This window comes from Heterocephalus glaber, unplaced genomic scaffold (assembly GCF_053883595.1).
Source record: "Heterocephalus glaber isolate CG9 unplaced genomic scaffold, H.glaber_assembly_v1.0 deba00001479, whole genome shotgun sequence".
Taxonomy (NCBI): Eukaryota; Metazoa; Chordata; class Mammalia; order Rodentia; family Bathyergidae; genus Heterocephalus; species Heterocephalus glaber.
In genome coordinates this window covers 1,230,677-1,243,388 of record NW_028258316.1, presented here as the reverse complement: position 1 = coordinate 1,243,388, position 12,712 = coordinate 1,230,677, and the positions used below count along the sequence as shown (strand labels likewise).

General features: G+C 59.2%; 1 protein-coding gene across 3 annotated transcripts in view; it reads left to right on the top strand.

The window, feature by feature from the left end:
* Camsap1 (calmodulin regulated spectrin associated protein 1) overlaps positions 1-11,777 on the top strand; it is a 48,809-nt gene extending 37,032 nt beyond the window's left edge. For all 3 annotated transcript variants that reach the window (XM_004848877.4, XM_004848876.4, XM_013073832.3), the window contains 9 exons: positions 1,882-1,973; positions 2,450-2,534; positions 2,667-5,088; positions 5,781-5,917; positions 6,236-6,444; positions 6,700-6,802; positions 7,120-7,235; positions 7,870-7,988; positions 9,411-11,777. In XM_004848877.4, coding sequence (XP_004848934.2) covers positions 1,882-1,973; positions 2,450-2,534; positions 2,667-5,088; positions 5,781-5,917; positions 6,236-6,444; positions 6,700-6,802; positions 7,120-7,235; positions 7,870-7,988; positions 9,411-9,713 — 3,586 coding nt within the window. In that variant the 3' untranslated portion in view covers positions 9,714-11,777. The remainder of the gene's footprint in view (positions 1-1,881; positions 1,974-2,449; positions 2,535-2,666; positions 5,089-5,780; positions 5,918-6,235; positions 6,445-6,699; positions 6,803-7,119; positions 7,236-7,869; positions 7,989-9,410) is intronic.
* The last annotated feature ends 935 nt before the right edge of the window (positions 11,778-12,712 follow it).

The window sequence follows — 12,712 nt, the reverse complement described above, 5'->3', positions numbered from 1 at the left end:
GTAGGTGACGCACAGATTCCGCAAGTGACCCCAGGGCCAGGACCGACGCCGGCCTCCTCTTCCCCTGTCGCAAAACTCCTTGGAGGACTTGCACCCAATCCCAGCATTGTTTATGGAAAATGTATTTCTTTATTCGTAAAGCGCATGGTTTAAAAATGATGTAGGGAAAGTGCAAGGACCTGAGTTTGATCCCCAGTACCAAAAAAAAAAAAATGATGTAGAGAGTAGAAAAACTGAAATAATAGTTTAAAATTGCTTTGAAATACAGCCTAGTAGAATGTAAAGAATGAAAAAACTCTTAATTTTGGGTGGTGTAAACTGTCCGTGCGTGATCCGCGTCAGTCTGTGTCCTCGCCTCCAGTGACAGTTCCTGTGGTTCTTGCAAGAAGCAAAGCTGCTTGCAGTGCTTTTCTGGACACTGGTGTTCATCAGCAAGGCCTGGCCCGGCCAGGCGCATCAGGGTGGATTGGTGAGGCGTGCAGAGGGGCTGCGGCAGCCTCCCTGGAGTCGGTAGGAGCCCGTGGTCTGTGGCGGGAGGCCTGGGTGTCCCAGCGGAGCAGCCCAGCCCCTCACGCGCAGGCAGTGTTGGGAATGAGTGCGGTCGCTGAGCCAGGTGTCCAGCTAAGGGCACTTAGTATGTAGAAAAGCCTTTTAAAGTGTGGAGGTTGAGTGGATTGGGAGTTAAGTTTAAAGCCGTAAAAATGTGGTCTTAAGCAGCGCATGGACAGAATGGTTCGTGAGCCAGCTGGTGTAAGGACCTCTCTCGGCATCCTGGGGTGACTGTGTCTTTGGAGGCTTGAGCAAGGGGGAAGGATGGGTCATCAGGCCACAGGCGGGGCCCGAGAGGAGACAGAAGCCTAAAGGCAGAGTGCACAGCCATGCCCCCTGTGGGCATCCCTTCTCCCGGTCTGCCCCTCAGTGCTGTGCCACACATGCACGCTGCCTGCCGCCCTGCTTTCCACCTGGCAGTGTGCTGTGAGAAGCTGCCGTCTGCCAATTCCCTGCTCCTGCACAGGCAGACAACTGCACGGTGTCTCAGTGCCCGCTGCGTGTGGGATTTGAGGGCCCTGCCGCTGGGCCGGGCTTCCTGCACCCCCTGCCCTTCGGCACACAGCTCTGGACCTGTGTATCCTCTCGCCCTCTCCTCTCTGTGGTCCCTCCCTTCTGACCCTGGACGCCCTCGCCCTGCACTGGCCTCTTTAGGCCCAAGCCTGGCAGCTGCGGCCCAGCGTGCCGGTGTCCCATGGCCCCTCCACCCTGCCCACACCTTTGTGACGTGTTCCTTGCCAAGTTCCCCCAAGTGAGGCAGCCAGAGTGGCTGCGGCACGGGCCTCATTTCTGATTCTAAGCCCCGTGGCGTCTGTCAGGAGTGTGCATCTTCACTCCTGTGGCTCTGCATGTGTCCAGGCGTGATCACCGAGTAGACGGGCCACACTGCCTCTGCCTCCCGGGGGACCGCACTCGTCCACATTTCCGTGTTAGTTTGGTGCCGTCTACTTTACCTCTAAAGTTCCCTGGCTTTCCATTGAGCCAGTAATGTGTGGTTTTGAAAATCACACTCAAGTCACTTTTCTTATTTCCACTCTGGCTTATCTCAAATGTAACCTTGTGGTTGGGTTTTGCTGTTGAAATTGGAAACTGGCTTGCTGTCCACGGACCAGAAGTCAGCATGTCCCGTGTTCCCAGTTCGGGTGTCATCTCAAGTCGGAAGCTCTTGGTAGCCTTTTGGTTCGTTTTTATAGCTGTATTTCCCAGAAAACCTATCCAGCTGCTCCAGCTTAAAATGAATTCATGATGATCTTTGTTGTTTCAAATGCATTTACTTTTGAAGTTAAAGTTTTATAAGTGGTGATTTTTCTCTCAAATTCTTTTTCCATTTAGTGGGAAAGGAACTTCCGCATTTAGCTCATCCCATCCGTTGTTGCCGCTGAGGCAGAAACAGCAGAAAGCAGCGCAGGCGGAGGAGACGCCCGGTGAGCATGCAGAGTGCACGTCCCTCCCCTGCTTCCCTCCCTCCTGTCTTCTTACCCAGCTTAGTGAAACAAGACCTCTGAACAGTGAGCGATCGCATTCTGATATAGGGACTAGTGACGAATGAGTGGTGAGTCCTCATTTGTGCTGAGGTACCCTGACAGTACCTTCACAGTGTTCTGTGAAAATCCCATCCAAGTCTAATAAGTCCTGCACAGACCCGGAATTGCTACGGGGACCAAGGCAAGAACTTCTGTACTGCAGTTCACTTTGAATTCTGGCTCACTTCCGCATTGGGCTGGTTACTGTGAGGTCCCACGTTAATTGATGAAGCCTGTAGGTAGGGTTGCTTAGCTCACCTGCTCTCCTTGAGTGGTTTCGGTGTACTGAGTTGAGATCATTTGTTGTGCTGAAAGCATTTCCAGTGGTACAGAATTGGTTACTTAGAACACTGAGTGTTATTTCCTTCACTCTGCAGATCAGCGGCATCGGTCTAATTCTTTAACGCGTGTTGACGGTCAGCCGCGAGGCGCAGCTGTAGCATGGCCGGAAAAAAAAGCCAGGTCAGTCCTTTTCCGGTGATGTTTCCGTTGAGGTTTTCACTGGACTCCCATGACCAGAACCCCGTCAGGTGGGCGGTGCCGAGCAGTCTCTTGCGCACGGTTCCATATGCATGGTTTCTGCTTGAATTTCAGGCCCGTGTCCCAGCCAACGCCTTTCGCAGTCCATCATGCCACAAGTTGCGAGGTGGACCCTGGCTCCGGTGACAGCATCAGCTTGGCTCGCTCCATCAGCAAAGACAGCCTGGCTTCCAACATTGTCCACCTCACGCCCCAGAACCAGCCACACCCTGCGGCTGGGAAGGCCAACGGGAAAAGCCTCCTGAGCAACGTCAGCATTGAGGATGAGGAGGAAGAGCTCGTGGCCATCATCAGGACAGACGCGACTGCCCACCGTGGGGACTTGGAGGTTGCCAGGGCCTCACCCCGTGCGCCAAGCCTGCTGGCCAGTGCCAGGTCTCCCCAGAGGCAGCTGGACCTCATGGAGAGTAAGCCCGACAGTTTCTTCCTGGAGCCACTGATGCCAGCAGTGCTGAGGCCAGCGAAGGAGAAGCAGATTATTACCAAGGAGGACGAGTGCGGGGAAGGGCGGCCAAGGAGCTCCACAGCCAGGCGGGCCAGCAAGGGTCCCCAGCTGCTGGCACGGAAGAAAGCGACCGGCAGCCATGGTCATGGTGGGCGGGACTTGAACAGGACTTTCACCCCCATCCCATGTTTGGAGTTCTTGGCGGGTGTCGACCCTGCCGAGGCGAGTCTGCTCTGGGCGGACGCCGTGGGAGAAGTGCGTGGGGGACCTCTGGCCGTCAGCGGGTTCCAGCCCTCACCCCAGGGCCAGGCTGCTGATGGCTTCTTCCTTCACGTGGGCAGAGCTGACGAGGACACGGAGGGCAGATTGTGCATCAGCTCCAAGAGTCCCAGCTCGCAAGACTCAGAGCCCTGGACGCTCCTGAGGCAGGACTCCGAGTCTGACGTGGTTGACATAGAGGACACGGAGCAGGACTTCATTGGCGGGGATCACCCTGTAGTCATCACCACCTACGCTGGCGAGGAGGAATCGGCCAAGCTGCAAGAGGACATGAAGGTGCGGGAGCACGAGGACAAGGACGGCGCCAGCGGCCGCTCGAGCCCATGCCTGAGCACCGCCTCCCAGCTCAGCAGTGTGTCCCTGGCGAGCGGCAGCGTGAAGATGACCAGCTTTGCAGAGCGGAAGCTCCAGCGGCTCAACAGCTATGAGACCAAGTCAAGCACCAGCAGCTCCCAGAAGACCACCCCAGATGCTTCCGAGAGCTGCCCTGTGCCCCTGACCACGTGGAGGCAGAAGAGGGAGCAGAGCCCGGGCAGGCACGGCAAGGACCCCGCCAGCCTCCTGGCCTCCGAGCTGGTGCAGCTGCACATGCAGCTGGAGGAGAAGCGCAGGGCCATTGAGGCCCAGAAACAGAAGATGGAAGCGCTGTCGGCACGGCAGCGCCTGAAGCTGGGCAAGGCTGCCTTCCTGCATGTGGTGAAGAAGGGCAGGGTGGACGGTGCCCCGCAGCCACTGCGGCCCGAACACTTTGTGAAGGAGTACTCTCAGCACAACGGGGAGCACCTGGACGGCAGCCCTCCCAGAACGGAGCACCTCAGCGAGTCTCGGGACACGGACGCGGACGCGGACGGAGAGAGCCTGGCTCTCGCCCCGCCTCACAGACCCCGAGATGTGGCCATCCTACACGACGTGGATAAGAGCAAGATGATCTCTGCCGGCCTCCTGGAGGATGGGGTGGGCGAGGGGGTGGATGTGACTGAGTGTGAGCTGTCCATTGAGAAGCTGAACGAGACCATCAGCACGCTGCAGCAGGCCATACTGAAGATCTCACAGCAGCAGGAGCAGCTGCTCATGAAGTCCCCGACTGTCCCAACGCCAAGCTCTAAGAGCAACTCCCAGGACCAAAAAGTGAAGGCTGCTATCCACTTTGTGGAGCCGCTCTCGCCACCCGGGATGGCTGGTCACCGCAAACTGCCCCGGCTGGGCCAGGGCCGGAACTCCCGCTCCGGAAGACCAGCGGAGCTCAAGGTTCCCAAAGACAGGCAACTGGGCTCCTCCAGGAGCAAAACCCCGACACCCAGCGTGGAGAGCCTCCCGCACCTGCGGCCTTTCCCCCCAGGACACCCCCCTCACTTGCCCTCTGACCCTGGCATGGACGGTGCCGCCGACCCCGGTGGCCACCCTGAGAAGGGGCTGTTTGACAGTTACCGGCTCCATGATGAGAGCAACCAGCGGACATGTGTTCTGCCCTCGCCCAAAGATCCCAACATCATTGCGGAGCATATAGGCCTCAGAGAAGTTCTAGGTGCCAGCATGAAAGAGGCAGGGCTGAGCTCTGCCAGCAGAGAGCTCCTCCCCATGAAAGAGATTGTTCCCGGGGAAGAGCCACTGAGGAGCAAGGCCAGCCTCATCGAGGTGGACCTGGCCCACCTGAAGGCCCCTGACGAGGACGGTGAGCTGGCAGGCCAGGACAGTGCTCCGGAGCTTGTCAGCGACGGTGACCAGAAGCCCGGGGTCGGCTTCTTCTTCAAGGTACGTGGGCGGGTCAAGAACAGGGCTCCAAGGTGGCATCACCTCCCCGTGACTGCTAGGCCTCAAGGGAACTTCGGTGCAGTGCAGACTCTGAAGAGCCAGGGCGGAAGTGGGCCTGTTGCAGGCCTCCCAGTGCCAGGGCCATTGCCGCTCGTCCAGTGCTAGTGAGGGTGGCCCAGGACCCTGCCCGTGGGCCTGGGTCTGATTGTATGCATGTTCCCATGTGGCAAAGCTTTTCCTTTTGATGAGTCTTCAGCCATTTAGAAATGTGAAAACCATCAGAGCCTGAAGGCTCTACCGAGACACTGAGGCCAGGCTGCCCCCCGCCGGTGTGGAGAGCCTGTGTGCAGAGGCTTACAGGTGGCCTGCTGACTTAGCTGGCGCTGGCGCGGCCTTGAGTTCGCGCCTGTGGAAGGTCACCGTGCTCGCTGCGGGTAGGCGTGTGGTTTGGAATGCGTGTTTTAATGCAGGCTGCATTTGCAGGTTGTCTGGCCACATGCCTTTAAGTGGTTGGTTTCTTTTCTGTTTCTTCCATAGCATATGAAGATATATTCACTCAGCTCACAGAGTAAAGTTTTAAACCAGGCGTTAGAATTTCCTAAGTGTATACCAAAGTCTGGTTAGAGAGTTCAAGGACATTTCCTGTACTGTCACCACCACTATCTACAAGGTGATGTCTGTGTTGTTTCTAGGATGAACAGAAAGCAGAAGATGAGCTTGCCAAGAAGCGGGCAGCCTTCCTGCTGAAGCAGCAGCGCAAGGCTGAGGAGGCGCGCGTGCGGAAGCAGCAGCTGGAGGCGGAAGTGGAGCTCAAGCGTGACGAGGCCCGGTAGCCTTGTCCCCCGGCAGCCTCCCTCCCCTGGGGTGGGCTTCAGCTTTCTCAGTGGCCCTGCGCGCTGTCTGTGCTTTGTCCCTGCCCTCGTTACTCCTGGGGCTGCTGGGGTGCAGCACAGGAAGTGAGTGTTCATGGCCGTGGCGCACGGCGAGGCTGTTTGAGCACTCATGGTTCCATCCAGGGCCACCCTTGAGCCCACCCTGGCCCTGGTAGAAAGTGGGTAACCCGGGACAGCGCTGACTGGGGCTGCGGGAGGCCGGTCTGAGAGAAACCCACTGACTCGGCACTGCTGTGCACCTGATCTGCTCACAGACGTAAAGCTGAGGAAGATCGGATCCGCAAGGAGGAGGAGAAGGCACGGCGAGAGCTCATCAAGCAGGAGTACCTGAGGAGGAAGCAGCAGCAGATCCTCGAGGAGCAGGGGCTCAGCAAACCTAAGTCAAAGCCCAGAAAGCCGAGGCCCAAGTCTGTGCACCGTGAGGAATCGTGCAGCGACTCGGGCACCAAGTGCTCCTCCACCCGTAAGCATCTCCACGGGGCCCGGTCTCACTCGTGCTTCCGTTGTCGCACTTGCCTGCCTCACTGGGTGGAGATTCTCACACAGGACGCAGGAGGCTTTAGGGACCCTTCCACAGCATAGGGTGGGCCCAGGGGCGAGGAGCGTCCCCCAGACCACAGACCAGTGGTAGGGCTGCACCTGCCCCATCCCTGAGGGCTCTGCAGCGGGTGGGCGGGCCGAGGGCAGGCTGCTGAAATCCCGGCCCTTGTCTCTGCAGCTGATAACCTGAGCGGGACACACTCCGGCTCCAGCCTGTCCTTGGCCTCTGCGGCGACGACGGAACCCGAGAGCATCCACTCGGGGGGGACACCCTCTCAGCGGTAAGGAGGCCTCGGCCGGCTGTGCTCGCTCGGGGTGGGCCGTCCCTAAAGGGGTGACTTGGACCTGCCCGCCCGGCACGAGGCTTCGATTCTCAGTCAGGGCCCACGGTGGCCACTCGTGCCTGGTCTCAGCCCTCTCTGTGGCAGCATCCGCAGGCATAGGGCGCTGACGGCGAACCCTTGTCACCCGTGGCTGGAAATGCACATGCGCCTGTATAGGAGTGTGCCGAGCGCGCCCCCACTCCGGGCAGCCAGGGTGGAAGAAACGTGACTAGCTGTGCCACCCTCACTCACCCTTCGTCCCCTTGTGCCCACAGAGTGGAGTCCTTGGAGGCCCTGCCCATCCTGAGCCGCAACCCAAGCAGGAGCACTGACCGAGACTGGGAGACGGCATCGGCAGCGTCTTCCCTGGCCTCAGTGGCGGAGTACACAGGTGAGGGCTCCCAGAGCCGGGTCTGTGGCACCGAGCGCCCCCTCGCGGTGGAGCTGCAGCCACAGCCGGAGCCCTGCACTTGCAGGCGCCCAGCGAGAGCCACACCTCCGGGCATGGGGCACCTGAGGCTTTGGGCATTTCATTTATTTATGTATTGGTGGTACTGGGAAAGAACCTTGGGCTTTTTCACAATTATTTTTTCTGTTGGGTACAGTGGGCCGGGCCTGTAATCCCCGCTACTTGGGGATTACACAAGTTCAAGGCCAGCCTGGGCAGCTTAGCCAAAGCCTGTCTTAACGTTAGTCCAGAGAGGACTGGAGATGCAGCTCAGTGGTGACAGCTTGGTTCATCCCCAGCACCACCAAAAATAACAAATAAAAGCCATTTCCTAGTCTGTCCTTTTAGAGAAAAGAAGCTGAAGTTAGAAAGTAGATAAGTCAAATTAGATACTGTAGTCTTTTATTATTTTTCAAAATTTCGACCGGAAGTTTTCGGGAGTAGCTTTGCAGTGGCCCTTCACACCCACTCTCAGAGGAGCGGAGCACGTGCCTGTGTCTTGATCCTGAGGTATTGTCGCCATCTTTCTCCTGTGTGTCCCTGCCTCCAAATGTCCACCTGCAAACCTCGTTCCCAGGTCCCAAGCTCTTTAAGGAGCCCAGCAGCAAGTCCAACAAGCCAATCATCCACAACGCCGTGTCCCACTGCTGCCTGGCGGGGAAGGTGAACGAGCCCCACAAGCACTCGGTCCTGGAGGCAAGTGTCCTGCTGCTGCTGCCCGGGCCTCGGCGGGGCGGGGCATGGATGGCTGCGTCCCAGGGGAGGTGCCGAGGCCCTGTGGTTCGGGTTGGGATGGGCTCAGGAAGAGTGGGAGCCAGGCTGGTGGGAGCTCAAGGGGTCGCCACACCGGGACGGGGCCAGGGGAGGGGCAGCGGTGGGCAGGCCTGCGTCCTGGGAGCCAGGTCAGGGTGGTAAAGTGTCCGGGGAGGAGGGCGCCCACCCCTGTTCCGGGAGCCGTGCTTTGGGCCGGTGGCCAGGGAGGGGCTGCTATGCAGCAGGCGTCCTGACACCACCTGCCCCAGGCTGCTGCTGTCATCTTTGTTGTGCTGCCTGCTGCCTCTGCATGGAGTGCTGGCCGGGGTGGAGTTGGACGAAGGATGAGGAGGCCCCTTCCTCAGCAGTCAGGGCCGTGCGCTGACCCTGCCCGGCCGCCTGAGGGCCTCGGGTCGTGAGGAATCAGGACACGGATGATGGCTTCTTGGAGCGCTGATGTGGCTGTGGGGATCCTGCCCCCCTGCACCCGCCTGCAGGGTGTAGACAGCACAGCCCATGCAAGGCCAGGGCGTATGGCTGGCTCCCGTCACGTTTCCTTTGCTAAGTAGGCATGGGACGAAAGGAACCCGGTGGCGTGTTTGCCACGGCTCCTTGTGTCAGTCACGACCATGGAGGAGCAGTTTGCCCCATGGAGCCACCCTTCTGAGGCACAAGCCAGAGGGCAAGCATGTTCCGAGTGGAGCCACCCCTGGGCGCGCCGTCTCTGTCCCGTGTGTCCACGCTGGAGCCCTAGGATGTGTGGCCTTCGGGCTGCATCTGTCACGGAGCAGTGTTTCTGAGCTTCCTGAGTATTGTGGGGCATCCGGCCGGGCAGCGTCCCAGGCACAGTGGCTGCGGGTCCCCTTCGTCCGCAGCTGTGTGTGGGTTATTTCTGCTCTTGGCGTATTGTAGACAGTCTGCTGTGGACACCGTGAGGCAGGGTTTTGCATGGTTCTGTGTCGTTGTCCCCCCAGTGTTTGTGGGTCACATGGTGATGGTCATGATTCTCAGTAGTGGCTGGGCACTCGTGCCCTCCCAGCATGGAGTCCCCACCCTCGGCCTGCCTCGTGAGCGCATCCTTTCTATTCCGAGGGCCAGCGATACAGGTGTCGTCTTCTCATGGGACGTGTGGGGCAGACACTGAGCGCGTTTCCCCTGCTCACCCAGACTTCTGTGCGGCACACTCCCAGTGGCACCCTTGCCGCCTGGGAGGCAGAGCCGTCATTTTCAGGAATAGGAAGCTGTAGTCAACAAAAAGAGCTCCTGTACCCGGGTGCTCACTGGCTGCTCCCCTGCCCGGCGCAGTGCGCATGGGACCCCAGGAGTCGCAGTGACACTCAGTGCTTCCCATCTCCCCCAACCCAGGAGCTGGAGAAGTGTGACGCCAACCACTACATCATCCTGTTCCGCGACGCCGGCTGCCAGTTCCGGGCGCTGTACTGCTACTACCCTGACACGGAGGAGATCTACAAACTCACGGGCACGGGGCCCAAGAGCATCACCAAGAAGATGATCGACAAGCTCTATAAGTACAGCTCGGACCGGAAGCAGTTTAACCTCATCCCTGCCAAGACCATGTCTGTCAGTGTGGACGCGCTCACCATCCACAACCACCTGTGGCAGCCCAAGCGGCCCGCGGTGCCGAAGAAGACTCAGCCTCGTAAGTGACCCGGCGCGGCAGAGTCCAGAGGACATGGCAGGTCGTGTTATTGTTTCCTCCACGTGGGTACGAAGCACGAGGGGTCACAGACCTTTTCCAAGCCTCTGATAACAAGTGAAGCCGAGGGCAGGCATGGCCGCCGTGGTCCCCATGGTCCCCAGGCCTCAGACGAGGATGCCCTGAGCGGGGGGCCCAGCTGCGCGTCTCCCCCTCGAAGTTCTCCAGGACCTCGATCCGACCCGACCTGACCCGCACTGTACCCGGCCTCCCCGCTCCCTTTGCACATTGCCTGAGCCTCGGGGCCATGTGGTTGCCTGGGGCTCGGGTGGAGGCCCCTCGGGTCAGGCATTTGAATGTCTTCATAAAAGGAGTTCCTACGGAAAATCTTTTTCATTTGCGAAATTGTATGATATTTATTGATTGTGTCTACTGCCAATGTTTATATCCAGTTCTAAGATTTCTGAAAAACATCTTTGTTCCTTGCTGCTCAGAAGAAGTTTACTGAAAACACCAGTTCACTAAAAGCACTGAAGTGGGCAAAGTCTGTCTTCTGCTAAAATAACGTTTACAAACATGGAGGTGATGCTTTGCCGCGCTGCAAGGACGCTGAGTGGCACTAGCAGCTGGTGCTGGCCAGCGCGGCCATCCGCTGGTGCCTCGGGGCCTGCGGCAGTCTGTTCACTTTAATAAAGACAGTTTCGGTACAGGAGCTGTCTGCTCTGCGCGTGCTTCCCGGCTGCCCGCCCGTGGGCCGCCCCGCCTCTAGGAGCAGCTGCGTGCTCGGCCGGGGCCAGTGAGGCTGGGGACTTGGTCTGGCCCCCTAGTTAAAGGCAGTCACGTGGTCGTTCGCAGTTACCCTGTGGGTTCTTCCACGCTGGTCCCGCGGCGGGTGCCCAGTGCTCCTCGGGAGCAGGTGCCCCACACTGCCAGGGCTCGCGCTGCGTGGCGAGGTGCCCGCGTGGTGGGCCAGCTGCCAGAAGGTGCTGCAGCCCTGTATGTTCGTTTGCACATGACGTTTTGGGAGTGTTACTTGAATCTATCTGAACTGTGGAAGACGTTAGTAATAGAGCTGAGCCCACGTGACTGTTAGTGGCGTCAGGTACCGAGAGGCGGTGTGTCGCGCACCAAGCAGGAGGGGAGCGGCCGCCCGCGGGCCTTGCGCCCTGCGGAGGAAGTGGGCCTGTTGCTGTCTGTGCCCTGCACGGCGTCCGCTAGGCCGTGAACGCGTCCCCGAGGCTGCATGGTCTCCAGAGCTAAGCATTAAAGTCCGGGCACGCCTGACACCTCCCCTTCCTGCGCCTGTGCTTCATTTCTCCCGTCTTCTGCACGTTACCGTGGTTATACAGGAGGGCACCCAGAGGTGACCAGTGAGCCGGTGCCCTGCACCCGTCACGGGTGGGCGCTGGGCTGTGTGCCAAGTGTCGCCGGCATGGTTGCACTGAGGGCCATCTGGAGCCAGGTCCCGGCAGGCGCTCAGTCCCGTGATCCTGCTGGCGCCTCCCAGCCTCCGAGCGGGGTTCTGGTGGGATTTGCTGAGTGAGGCGCAGCAGGCGCTGCCCGGCCCTGTGCCTGAGCTGGGCATTGCCTGGGCTGCGTCCCTTATGGCCGGGGCCCTGTCCCCCCTTATGTTTTTACATCCTGGGGATGAATCTTGGCCTGGTGCATGCCAAGCAAGCGCTCTACACTGAGCTACACTGCAGCCCTTTGGAAATACTTTTATTTTGAGGTAGGGTCTTGCTGAGTTGCCCAGGCTGGCCTCAAATGTGGGACCGTCCCGCTCAGCCTCCTGGTCCCCGGGGTCACGGGTGTACTCACTGGTGTGTCCTTTTGGCCTCTCTCCCTCCCTCCCTTCCCATGTCCCTGTCCGTGTCTCTCCCGCTCTCTCTCTCTGGGACTGCAGTGCAGTCTCTGGTCAGACTCTCCAAGCCCAAGCTATATTCTTCACTCAGGCAATGCTGAAAAGTGGAATAACACACTAGTCACTTCTAGATTATGATTTTATCCCTAAAGTTGTAATTGTTATTTGGAAGAAAAAGTATTTATTGAAATAAAAATTTCTGTTAAATAATTAACTTGGATTACCTTCTACGGATTGATTCTGATTTCTTTGTGAAATGGATTTGACCTGTGAGACGCAAGACTGGGTGCCTTAAAGCATCGCCTCCCTGTGGCTGTGGGCGTCGGTGGGGACTCCAAGGGCAGGAGCTCCCGGGCTCTGGAGTGTTTGTCACTCTTGTCCACTCCCAGGGCAGTGGCCCAGAAAAGCAGGTTTCAGGTGTGGAGAGCTGCATCGCCCTCCGCTTGTCCTTGGGAAGGGACAGGGGAGTGAGGCGGGGCCGGGCCGGCCGTGTCTGGGGCTGGGGCGTTGGGCAGCGTCTTTGCAGTGAGTCCTGGCTCTGCCTCCCTCTGGAGTGGGACGCAGCAGGGCGGAGCCCATGCAGCAGATGGGCGTTTGGCCATGCCCCACTGCTGGGGCCCAGGGGCCATGCTGGCGGCGGAGTGGCCCCCAACATGGCTGCGCCTGCCACGCTGGTGCCAGCCACGGTGCCCAGGGTGGGCAGGGTCCGCAGGAGACCGGCCGGGCTTCCTTCCTGGCAGACCCTCTCCCCCTGGCCCATGGCTCGAGCGTGGGAAGGAAGAGCAGAGCATTGTCCTGCTTCCTGCCTCAGAGGATGAGTGGCCTTCACACGGAGGTGCAGTGTCGGCACAGGCGCTTGGGGAGTCCTCGGCACCATGGACCCGGGTTGCGGAATAAAGTGTCAGGTTTCTGGACAGCGGTTTTCACTCAAAACGATAAAGCATTCATCTCTGTTTTCCAAAAACAACTTAGATTTTGTGCTTTGGCCCAGGATGCTCACTTCGGTTTCGGCTGCGGGACAGCCCTGGCCGGTGAGCAGGGGCCTCACAGCGCCATTCTGAGCCTCCCATGCACGCCCCGTGTTCATCCCCGAGCCCCCCACCCTGCGTCTCAGTGGCAGGCATAGCGAGACCCCGTTGGTTAATCGGT